The sequence below is a fragment of the Micropterus salmoides genome, unplaced genomic scaffold (genome assembly GCF_014851395.1).
Source record: "Micropterus salmoides isolate LMB-PRFRI ecotype aquatic unplaced genomic scaffold, ASM1485139v1 Ms_hic_scaffold_18, whole genome shotgun sequence".
NCBI lineage: Eukaryota > Metazoa > Chordata > Actinopteri > Centrarchiformes > Centrarchidae > Micropterus > Micropterus salmoides.
Window position 1 is genome coordinate 17,591,479 of NW_024040928.1, and position 13,154 is coordinate 17,604,632.

Sequence of the window (13,154 nt, forward strand, 5' to 3'; positions counted from 1 at the left end):
CTGGCATAGCAGGCTTTGTGAGGAAATTAATGTCAGCCAATAGCCTACAGAGAATATGTTAAGCTACCTCAAAAGTTATACTTTAGTGTACTACTAAAGTATGAAATAACTATAACTAATAAGTTATATTCCGTAGACTACTTAAAACATGCCTTCAAAAGTGACATTAAAGATGATGGATGATATGTTACAGTAGCACTGATCAGACACCTGTGACACCAAAATGTGTGACCTATCAGATTCTGTGTCCCAAATGGAAAGTTAAGCGCCAGAGGCTTTGTTGACGGTGTGAAGCGGTTGCAGTTTGGTTGGGTGTAGGTACCAAAAGTACTTGGTTATGGTTAGGAAAACATCGTCGTGTGGGTGTAGTCACAGAATCTGATAGGTCACACATTTTTGTGTTACACCGGAATGACGTGTTCTCGCGAGATCATTACAGGCTGTCATGTGATCACATTGGGAGAAAACCAGGAAGTCATGGGTTGTTTTGAGTGAAAGAAGAGGAGCATTATGCATAAACCCCCGTTTTCGACCATGTCTCTTTACAAAAACAGTTCGTTTTTGGTTTTGTTAGTACTAAATATTTTCGCCAATGTGTCTAGCGACGGAGTGAACCCCACTGTTTTAGATTCAGCGGCCAAACTGAGACAAAGCCCTGCTGCTGCGGTTACCTCTCCTGTGTTTAATGCTGGTGCGGATTCCATCTTCTCCCTTAATCTGCTGTCTTCCTTCCCTGAAGACCTGGAGATCAGTGACTACTGCAGAGATCTGCTTAACATATTTAGACAGCGTTGTGTCGCCCATGTGAACTGCTTGGTGTCTTCTGCCCGACCTGTTAAAATTTGCCAGAACTGTTTCTCCAGTAATGCCAGTCTTAATGAAATCTACATGAACATATCAGACAAGGTAGGTGCCAAGTACAAAGTCGATTTCTGTGTCTAAGTTTACATTAAACTGTCTCCCGTCTGCTTGCATAAAGAGGAAGGGCCTTGCTTTTGCGCTGTTGTCTCACGAGTCACGAGTCTTGTGATGTGACTGACTGGTGATGACAAATTTGAGGAAACACGAATTCATCTGCTTTACTTGCTATCAATAGCATGCTGAGAAACACTTATTTTGAGTTGCTCTGTTAGTCAAAGTGGAATACTAACACCTGTATAAATAAAAGGTAATATGGTGCATGATGAATTGTGCTTGTGTGTCCTCAGATGGGTCCTGGTAATGCGAGCTGCAGGGACAGCCTTCTGCGCAGTGATCGGCTCATGGTGGTTTATCTGCTGTACAGCAACCTAAAGGACCTTTGGAGCAAAGCAAACTGTGACAGTAAGTCATCTGCAAGAATTAAGATTTGGTACTGGTGACTTTAAAGAGTATTTGGTTTATGTCATGTCATATTGTTCACGATATATTGTATAATTTAAAAAAAATTAAAAAATCATATTTTGATATTGGCAATATTCTTGTTGACGTGGTGATGTCATACCATTACACACCGCAACAACAAGCTACCAGCTCCACCATGGACTAAAATGGGGAGTGACTGTGGAACTGGTACAACAAACCATAATAAGTGCAAGAAGACTGTAACAACAAAATACTCCTGTCATATCTTCAGGAATATCATTATCGCAGAAATATTGTGATATTATTTGAGCGCCATATTGCTGCAAATAATGATACTTTTACATACAGATTAATTGATTATCATTCACTGAGTCTATAGGTTTTGAAAATGTCAGAAAATAGTGAAATATGCCTGTCAAATTTCTTAAAGCCCAAGGCGATGTTATTCAAAGAACTTGCCTTGTACCAGCAACACTCAAACACAAATATATCCAGTTTGCTATCCTAATTGTTTTAGCGGTAGCTTGTTTCTGCACCCACCTTTTTCGCCGACATTGAAAAGCAAGCGGCACCTTATGTAATAATTGCTCGTGTCGTTAAAGCAAAATAACTGAAACCTTCTGGTTAGAATCTTAGATAAAATAGGGGAAAGTTATAGACGCTACCAAGGGGAAACCTTCCCAAAATGCCATTGTGCATCTGATTTCATTTGTCCACGTTTACTGGATAAATAAACCTACCTGATATTTTTTTTTAAATTTCCTGTTGTCCAGACTGTATCACTAAAGGATTCCAGAGCCTGACCAACGACACGCTGTACTACATGACCACCCTCAACCAAACTCTCGCCTGCTTTGAGAAGTATCCGCAGGTACACCAGAAATTAGGTGATGGTCCTTCTATCTATTATGTTTATGTTGAGAAGCTAAGGATGATGTCTGTTCTCCATTTCTCTCAGCAGGGGAACTATACAGAGCTGTGCAAAAACTGTAAGAACGGATACAAAGAACTGAATGAGCTGTACAGCGGCATGGAGAAGAACGCCACTATGTGCATTGACATAGAGGATGCGGTATGTATGTCAGGAGCAGAAACTTCTAGAACTCCTCTTTTACAGATTTTCGCAAACGCTTTAATGACTATTAAAGGTGCTATATGGACTATTCAAATGAAATCTGTTATTAATAATTAAAATTTTAACTGACTTATTGTCAATTAGCTGTAGCCTCACTTAGAAATGAAGCACACACCTGTTTTCTTTTTTGCTTGCATCAGCCACTGTTTTACTTTTAATGTGAGGACACATGGTCGGATGTAGCCCTCTGTTCGCTCCCGAGTCTCTCTCCAACTAGAGCAACCACACCGCAGCTAACGACCAGTCCACTAACACCACAAAACATAGAATAGATAAACATAAACTCCACGTAAAGATAAAAACAACAATAAAGGTTTATGTGATGAAGCCTGTCAGATCAAACAAGATTCAGAAGATGTCGGCTAAAACCAGCCAACATCAGAAAGTCACGGAGAGAGTCACGCTAGCTTGCTGGCTGGCGCTGAACAGTTGCTAATGTTATCCAGTGCAAAGTTGTATCGCTTTCAACAATACTTCATCAGGTAACGCGACCCATATTCCTATCCTGTGTATCACTGGTACTATGTAACTGTAACTAACATGAAGCACATAATATACAATACTGCAACAAAACGGCAACAACAACACAGGAAGAGCCATCCACTAACACTACAGTAAAGTTACTTACTGCGGTCTACCTGTCATAAAGCGTGGACACAATCTCATTATAATATTCAGTCCAGTTCCCTAACCGTTTCTTTATCATCCAGTACATTTAGCTGTGCTCACATTGCTACTGAAAGATACACAGATGGTAAAGATAGTTACTGAAAAGCAGCAGGCGAGCTAACGATGTAGAACATCAGCTACATACAGTAAATATAACGGTATCATGTAACCAGCTTGGAGTTTCCAGCATGTTGTGTGAAGTTGTCTCCCTGTCTGTCTATAGCCTCTGTCACACTGCCTTTTTTTCCAGGAGTATTGTGCCAATATGCGGCTCACTGTGCTGTATGAAAGGTATGGAACCGGTGTTGATCTGCCTCTGAGCCGGGGATCTAGATGTAACAGAGCCTGAACATGTCTGGAGAAAAGCCAAAGCCGGCATACCGGTGTTTCCGCAATGATTGTGGGATCTCTGTATGAAAGTGGTTGTGTTTCGGATTATGCTCGCTCATGAGTTCAAGCTCAGGAGCACGCATACAAGCACACATCTGGTTGCTATCTTAGAACTGCACCACTAGTGGCTGCTGAAAACTCCATAATGCCCCTTTAAACTTTGTCAAACAATATGAATATGGATATGATCATTAGGTCAGTTGTTTATTATGGCCGCGGCACAAAATGCATTAAGCCTTGCAACAATTATGTGGGATTGTTGTAAAAGTTGTCAGATGGATAGACATAGGCTAGATGGGGAACAATTCAATTTCCTCACAATTTAGAGTGACCAAACGCAACTGCTGTCTAATTTAGCTGATGGTGAAACTCATATCCAAATCAGTTCTCAAACACATTTAGACTGTGAAATATAGAGCATGCAGGAGACAGACAGAGGCAAAAGTCTGCCCATGCAAGAGGAGGGGGCATTAGAGTGCATGGTGGTATGGTGAGAGGAAGAGGGAGAGGGGGGCACAGAGGACGAGGAAGAGCCAGAGAAAGGCAAAGACACAGAGAAATCTCAAATGAGATACAGGCAATAAATAGAGACAATGTGATCAACGATGGCTTGTTTATGACAGAGGCTGGTCGGAGAGTGCAGCCTAATCTGGGCCGGTCTACAGTGACATCAAACAAATGTTTTATTTGAAGTAAAGTCTATGCCATGGCTGACATCAATACTATTCAACTGCCTGACAATGTTAGAAAGTGGACAGTATTACATAGTGGGTAACTATCACACTTTCAGAGTACACTGTCATTTGACAAGATGTCTTTACATTTTGACTGTCTTGGTCTAAGCAATGATAAATCTTTTGTTTTGATTACAATGATTTACTCATTGATGGTGTTATTTACATTTGAAACATGATACATAATACTTTTGATTGAGTAATCACCATTTGCAGGTCACATATAGTGGTGTGATGAATTTACCACGTGGTCTAGACTTTTGACTATTGTAGGTTTGTTTCAGTAAATGTGCCAAATCGATTGAGAAAATAGCATATCATATAATAATTATTAGACAACTGAGGAAGGCTACAAAATGTGGCTAAAAGCTTTAGAAACAAACAACAATAACTTGTGTCCTAACATTTCTCCCCCTTTTTGTCAAAACACATTAATAATATTTCATTAATAACTGAAGGAAAGTGGAAATGTTGCAGTTCTCAATGGCCAGTCAGTGTTTTGTGTAGAGACAGGAGGTGTGATTCTCTATATGCCCTTTTTGCTATCATAAATTGATATTTTAGCCTTTAATATGAAATTTAATGTTAATTTCAGTGCTTTTGTTTGGTGTTACAATGTCTCAGTGGTTGCTGATTTCATGTTGTTCGGGCAAAAGACATGTGACATTATGTGACAAAAATGGAAACTTGAGCTCGGAACTTCAGGAATGTGAGCAGAACTGCAAGAAACGTGAAATTTGAACATGAAATTTAAATTTGAAAAAAAAAAAACTAATTGAAAATTAATGGAAAGCTGTTTGTTGTGATTGCAGCATTACACTCCTGTATCCTGTATTTGCCTTGTCAGTAAGAACTACAAGATGTAGAATACCTGCACCGCATAACCCTAATACAGTATTTGAGAGCAGAAATACAAGAGGGTTGAATTAATAGTAACACTGTACTATTACTTTTTGTTTCAGATGAATTTGACCCGCAGACTTTGGAGTAATTTCACTTGTTCCATCCCCCGTGAGGAGACGGTGCCTGTCATCGCTGTGTCCAGCTTCATGCTCTTTCTGCCCATCATCTTCTACTTGAGCAGCTTCCTTCACTCTGAACAAAAGAAACGCAAGCTCATACACCGTGAGTAACCAGCTTAATTCGGCCATTGTCACACAGAGATTTTTTGACGGGGTTTTGGGGTCTTTGTGGAAGGGTTTTTGGCGGGGGGGGTGGCTGGCTTGGCTGACTGTGATATTGGGGTTTGGCTGGGATGGGGAAACGAGGGGTGGGTGTCCTAGGTTGTTCTAAAGCATAGTGGGGTTGCCTCCTGCAAACCTCTGGATCATAGACAAGTTCTTTTTTTGTTTGTGTGTGGTTGCCTTGAGGGATCAGAAGGTGTTTCCCAAGGCTGAGGAGGATAAGAAAAATTATTATTATTATTATTATTATTTTTTTTTAAGGTATTTGCTGTGGTGGTGGTGGAAAGTTAGCTGTACCAGTTAGATGGTACTTCAAACTAATATTCATACTTCAGTTAGACGTCATAATTTGTTGCACAAAGCTAGCTGTTGATTATCTTAATTAGGACTTACTTGAATTCTGGGTTACTTAAAGACTTTTTTTTAAATCAAACTAAAACACATGGCTGCGTGAGCAACTGCATCAAACTGCTTAGCTCGAACAGAAAATGTTGATTTAACAGTTAGTTGGGAAAATGTAGGAGTGTAACAATACAAAAAAAACAGAGCTACTGCAGCTCCTTATTGTGGCAGAGCTCAGTACTGCTGTTAACTCAACTGTCAGGAGCTTAAAATAAGTCTCTTTATCTGTGAAACGGTCTAACCTGCATAAGACTAATCTAAGAGTAGAATGAAGACCGGCCTCACACCACAGACAAGTTTATATATCTTTGTGAAACCATCCCTAGGCAAACATCCTCTGTTACACTTGTGTGACATCACCTGCTGTATAGGCTCACATCTTCTAGTGCAGTTAAGATACAGATAAGATATGCACAGATATGTAAAAATGTTATTAGCCAAATATGCTAAGTGTTGCTCTTTGTTGTAGCACCACTTTTCTATAATGCCACTTTGAATACCAGCTGACCTACCTCTTTGAACAGGTGACACCTTCCACAAACTGTATGTTTACTATCTACTGCATTTTGTTTTTTTATAGACTCTATACTGCATTTGTGTTATTGTATTTTGTATATGTGTAACTACATGTTGTACTGCAGGAATTTGTGTCATCTTGGCCTGGTTGCCGTTGCAAATGCGATTCTGTTCTCACTTGGCATATATATATATATATATATATATATATATATATATATATATATATATATATATATATATATAAATGAGAGAGTTTGACTTGAAATGCTCGTTGGGACAAACCTGACTGAAAAAAGTGCAACTCAGCATAACAAACAATGTTCTTGCATGAGGCCCACTGAAAATTAATAATGCACTTTAATTACTACAATAACTCAAAACAGGACAGCAAAAGTAACTAACTCCTCAAATAATCCTTTGTAATAATATAAATGTGAATTTTGTGTCTTTTCAGCCAAGCGGGCAAAGTCTTACACAAGTCTTGTGAACATCCAGGACAAACTGAGCTAAAGGGGAAATGGGTGGTGACGAACATGGAGGATGGCATTCTTTTATTCAGAGTTATAACCTGGGAGAAGATTTAACCCCCTCACCGTCTCGTCCCTGAGGCTTGACTGACCTCCATGAACGCAGAGGACTCAACAGAGGCGTTCCCTGTTTGCTTTCGGGACACTGCAATAACAATCAGTATTCAGAGGACTTCAAGGATCTCAATAAATTAAACTGAAAGTCGAATGCTTTGGGCACATTAAACATTTGCTTTTATATCCTTAAAACTTTCTTCTCAAAATTAAGTTGGAACAAATGAAAAAAATGAGCAGAATTAATATATTCATATTTTTATTAACAAAATAAACATTAACAAACTGTACACAGACTGTGTTTGACTCTGACTCTCAGCCTTTGTGACATTTTAGATCCCAATTAAGTGAGACCTGTGTTGGAATCAAAGTATATCTAACTTTCCAAAGTACTAATCAGATGGTTGTCCATGTTGCATGCACTGGAGGCTCAGGCACATCGAGGACTCTCCTTCCTTTCAGCTCATTAACAATCTTTAGCTTGTTCACTGTCACTAGAAAAGAAGCTTGAATGCAGCATGTGCGTGTGCAAGTGAGCTAATGTGTGTATGTGCTATTTATGGGTTGAGAAATGGGTTTTTCTGTCTCTAATGTATGTCCCGAAGAGAGCTGCAGAAAGGAAGCACTTGATGTCCATTAGTGGTGACATGTATCTGCTGTAAGAAGAGGGGGTGCACATCAGTGTGGGGAGTAAATAAAGACATAACACACATAATGTAAGAGCACTCTGAGGTACCACACTATGATGTTGCTTGTTTTCCAGTCAGTGTTTTTTGTGGTTGCATAAAGCTTTTAATGTGCTTTGTTGCCATTTTCCACTGATGTTTAACTTAATTTGTTAAAGGTTTCTGACTGCTCATGACGGTGAAGCCTCCTTTATGAGTGTTGAATTGATGAATTTTGCCTATTAGAAATGCATTTGCTGTTAAGTAATGCAAACCTTAAATTAGAATGCATAAGCCCAAATAAATATTTGTTTGCCAGAAAGAACCTGCAGATGCTTGTGCTGTAATTTAACCACAGCCACAGTGTTGTCAGGTGATTAATTTTAATATGAATATATGAATAAGTAAATGTCCATTTTATAATACTTTATATTTCTCCTTCAGTATATTTCAGATGGAAATTTATACTCCACTGCTAGTAAGTGCTAGTTACAATTCTGACTAACATTTGCATCCACAATCTTGTAAAATATGATGCAATGTTTTTGATTAAACTACCCAGTAGCATGAGAACTGGTTCAATTGACCAGCTGCAACTTTTAAATGCTGCTCACATGTTAATGCATACAACACTTAAAGGGTTGTAGGCCTACTTCATGAGTCTAAATACTCTGCCATCTCTGGCAACAAGTGTACTTTCCAAAACAACCTGTCCAGCACCCACCCACACTATGTGGCTGCAGTTCCATTATGTATAATGAGTCCATGTTGCATTGTGGTTAAATCTATTTCTTCACACAGGAATGGCCCTTGTTCTCAGGTTATGTGGCCTTGTGCTTCTTGCAACGATCGAGGTTTTTCCCCCTCCGTCATTAGCAGCTAATCTAAATGTGGGATAAAGATACTTGGCCGAATAATCGCAGCAACACATCCGTTAAACTCCTTTGGCTTTTTGGTCTTGTGGAGCGCAGCCACTGCTGGCCACCAGCAGGTCTAAGAGCATTACGGATATGCCGAGTCATATGATCCGGCTGCGGTCAGCAGAGCCGCTAAAAACACGGGCTTTTGTCATCAGCGGTCCCGCACAGTGAAGTGTGTTGAGCGGCTCGTGTGCGGCAAGAACGACCGCTTTGATTCCTGTTAAGCCTCGTTGTGCACACCTGGTCCTTAAGCGGGGCTGAAAGTCACCAAAAACTCCGCAAAACGGATCGGAAGCTGCCACGTGAATGAGAGAAACGGTGCAAAAGCTGTAGCCCCCCCGTGATTCAGTGATTTACAGTCAGTGGTGGAAGAAGTAGTCAGATATTCTACTTAAATAAAAGTAGGCTAACAAAGCAATCTAAAAAAAAAAAAAAAAAATCAAGTTAAAGTCCTGAATTCAGATGTGAAGTGATTAAGTTTTGGCAGCAAAAATTTAGGCTACTTGAAAAAAAATAAAATAATAGAAGTAGTCTAGGCTACTTGTTATGGAGACTATTCAATGTGCATTATGTTTTATAGGCTAGTATTGTATTATTATTAGAGATTATTAATATATAAGCAGAATGTTTATCTTGTTGGTGCAGCCCATTTTGCATGTTAATTGAACCTTGAAATAGAGAAGTAGAAGACATCTTGTGTCCAGTCTTGACATAAACAATGGGCCCTTGCATATTCGTCTTTTGGATTTTTACAATTTTAAGAATTCTTAAGCGGGCAATTTGATGTTTTATTGCCACACATGACTGTTCAAGCAGAGTATTTTTATATGTCTTAAAACATGTCTGGAGGGGATCTTTAAGTATTGTATATAGCCTTTTTGGCAGTGGTAGAAGAAGTATTTAGAAAATTTACTTGGCAATACCTCTCTTTAAAAATACTTCATTGCAAGTAAAATTCCCCCATTCAAATGTTACTTTAGTGAAAGTTTAGCAACAAAATGAATGTATTTGTAAGTATCAAAAGTAAAAGTATGAGTACTTTTACATTTGATACTTACAAATACATTCATTTTGTGTGCTCTATCAGTGTTTTATTTTCATAATATTGGAACTACCTACATTACTGTTGTAGCTTGTTGAGGTGGAGCTAATTTTAATCACTTTACATATTTAGTAACACATAATATTTTAATAACTGATTATATGGTTTGTCTGTACTATTATATTCTGAAAAGTAACTACTTAGTACAGTACTTGAGTAAATGTACTTAGTACTTTCTTCCCACTGTTGCTGTGGGGTGGTTTAATTTTAACAATGCATCATGTTGTATAAGATGATGATGTTTTATGATGATATTAATCTGCAAAGTAACTTGTAGCTATAGCTGTCAAATAAGTGGTGGAGTAAAAAGTACAATATTTCCATCTGAAATGTAGCGGGATAGAACAATTAACTAGCATTAAGCAGAGTTCAAGTACCTGCAAACTACTTGAGTAAAGTGCAGTACTTGAGTAAATGGACATAGTTACTGGCCCATACCTTTTGCCACATAATAAAATGTCTCACTTGAACATGAGCTAATAAAGAAATGTTTTTGAGGTCTGGGAATGGAGAGGCAGCTGTCACATACATGTATATGCAGATGCATTTAATCCTATAAAACAAATTTCACACATTTAAATCAATGCATTGCTTCAAAATCTCACATTTACACCAGGCCACTGCACATTTATTCAAAACAGTGAGCAGCTGAGCAGATGGGGGCTAGAGAGTACGTTTGTGTCATACTGGGGATTTTAATGTATGATATTTAGTTTTTAGCCCCACGTCTGTCAAAAAAGGCAATATTTACATTTACATTTATTGTTTTATATCGGCTTCATTATGTGTGTGTTTTTTTTGTTTGGCCACAGTTTATGACACAAGGCAATGATGGAGGCAGCTGATTTACCTTCCCATTGAACGGACTGCAGTGTAGCAAAAAAAAAAGAAAATACAGTCCACCAATCATAACCATGGCCTAATGCCATGCATAATTGTACACCTAATCCACTCACAAAGAGCTTTGATAAGAAAAAATGACTCTGAGAATAATTCTACTGTAAGTGTGACAGTTTATGTGGAAGAAATTAATATGATTTTGTAAACCGACTCATATCCTGATCTCGACTGCTTGCTCTACTTCTCAGCTGGATTAAAGTGGTGAAAAATGTGCTGAGGTTTGTGTTAAAGGTTTTGTAGAAAACAATGAAAATCTCAGTTTTTTGTAAGATGACTTTGCACCAAAGACCAGAGATAAAAAATTACATACTGACCACCAGAATGTACAGTTTAAACACATGTATAAAATGAATGTTAATGTCAGTTATTTCATATTAAGATTCATTTTTGAAATTCCAAAAGTTTCTAAAAATAGATTCCAGCTGTTTTAATAAATAACTTTTTATTAATTCATTGCCAGAAAGATAGTAGAGGTAACAAGTTATTCACCATTTAAAAACCTTTTTAGAAAGAGCAGTTGTTTGATGAAATTCACTGTGTGTGATACCAAATAATCGGTTATGTGTAACCTTTTACAAACAAAAATCTCTGCACACTCATGGACAGTAAGAAACTGACCTTTTGACATCCAGACCTTAAAATTGTGTAACCATTCATTCAACTCTCTTGAGCTCTCAGCTTTTGTAATGTATGATCTAGTTAATTGACTTTAAAGCTGAGGATGGAGTCAGACAAGAATGTCGGAGCATGACATGGCTGAAGTAGAACTGAGCATTGTTGAGTGCCCAAATGATGACACAAACTCTCCTCAGAAGTAAGAGATTGAAAAGTGGCTTCCACTGCACCGACCTTGAGATCATTTTATTTTCCACAACAAATATCCAGGCCAACATATGAAAAGATTTAGCCTCTCTCTGCATATCTGCATCTGTGTTCTCTAAATGTTTAAAGGCTTAGAGGTAACAGGGTAATGCGGGAAAAAAATCTGTGTGCTTGTTTGCAATAGATACTCCAGCAGATGGCAAAAACATACTTTGTAAAAGTTACCTTGACACAAGGTCAGTACATTTCATATTTGATAGAAGAGTAAGGGATGCTCTTCATGTTGTGCCTGAATCTGGCCTTCAGTTTTCATTTATTAAATGTAATTCTTGTTAAATGACTGTTTTGTTCTTGGACAAGGTCACATCCTCTTCTAGACTAAATGCCTCTGAATTGCTGTCCTCTACAATCACCGTACCCTCTTCTGTAGTCAGCGCAGTGCATCCAATGTTGGAAAGTAGCAAATATCTCCTTCGTTATGGCAATATTAAGAAACTGTTAGTCAGGACTTAAGTTGTTATGCAACCCCCCATCACCAACAACACTGTAAGCTGTCAGTTAGTTAACTGGCTGAAGGTCAGGCTTAGATTATGCACCTCTCAACCCCTGAGCAATGAATATGATGCTTTGTTGAACAAGGAGTAAACATATGCCCCTGGGGGTAGGAATTAGCAGACACACACACACGTACCCTCTCTCACAGAGTATATTCAGAATGAATGGGGCTTATTATACACCTGCGAGTGGGGTCAAAGTCTGTCAATCCCGAGCTTATGGTATTATGATAGATTATAGAATCACTCTCTAATGGCAGTCATTCAGTTTGTAATCTCAACAGCTTCATGCAAAAGCACTCAGCATTCCAGCTAAAGGTCTGTTGAAAATAAGGCCTTCTCCTCATTCATCCCTTGCTTCCCCCCTTTCACAAAGGTCTTATGACAAGTCAGCTGTTGGTGACATCACAGATGCTGGATCATATGTCAGAAACCATTGCTGGCTGACTTACATTCATTGTGGCTCAGTGGCAACAGAGGCCACTTGAGGCCAAAAGAGCGGCGTGGTGCCCCTGGGGGGTGAGGGCGAGCATGAGAGCTGCCAAACAGGCAGGAAGCGTGGAGGGCACTTCTTAGGGCAGGAACATCTGAACCACGTGTGGATGCGTTTGTGTGGACAGCGAGAGTGCCCATCTTGCCATCAGCTTGAGAAGACATTTATCATTTGTGAGGAGTGTGTGCGTGTGCATGTATTTAATCTGCATGTATTTACATGTATCATGTCAAAAATGAAACATTTCAAGCATCTCAGTTCGTGGAACATGAATAGGATTTTCATCACGAGACAGTAGCGCCACCCAAAGTCAGCTTCTGAATATAACAGTAAATAACAAACTTTTTTCACTTTTTATTTGGCGTGAAAGGAAGAGTGCCTGATTTTATTTTTGGGAAAATATAAACCCTTACATGTAGCAATATTCACTGTTTAGTTATAGTTTTCCCCACTGTAAACACTGCAATCAATATTGGGAAATTTTTATTGCAGTCACATTAATACTACTGTGTGTATAAACCAATTATATCACATCTATTATATATCTGTTTGTTTGGACTTTTGACCGCTGTCAGTGTTTGTCTGTGTTTGGGATATGTTATCATGATTTTTGCAGACTGTAAGGTCGCTTTGAAATAATAAATGTTTTGCATTGTTTTGACAGATCATGCTGATTTTAGAAACTCACATAAACTTTTTTAAAATTACCCTGACATACCTCATTTGTAGCTGCTTCTGGA

The 13,154-nt window shown here is 38.6% G+C and overlaps 1 protein-coding gene across 2 annotated transcripts; it reads left to right on the top strand.

The window, feature by feature from the left end:
- The first annotated feature begins 332 nt into the window (after positions 1-332).
- On the top strand, positions 333-7,248 carry ostm1 (osteoclastogenesis associated transmembrane protein 1). 2 transcript variants are annotated; one of them, XM_038727049.1, is made up of 6 exons: positions 333-906; positions 1,209-1,323; positions 2,118-2,215; positions 2,306-2,416; positions 5,235-5,397; positions 6,832-7,248. In XM_038727049.1, the coding sequence occupies exons 1-6, from the start codon at positions 511-513 to the stop codon at positions 6,885-6,887; spliced, it is 939 nt and encodes a 312-aa protein (XP_038582977.1). In that variant the 5' UTR covers positions 333-510; the 3' UTR covers positions 6,888-7,248. The 2 variants fall into 2 exon arrangements, with proteins under 2 accessions (XP_038582977.1, XP_038582976.1); XM_038727048.1 differs by having other exon boundaries at positions 338-906; positions 2,303-2,416.
- Positions 7,249-13,154: the final 5,906 nt, after the last annotated feature.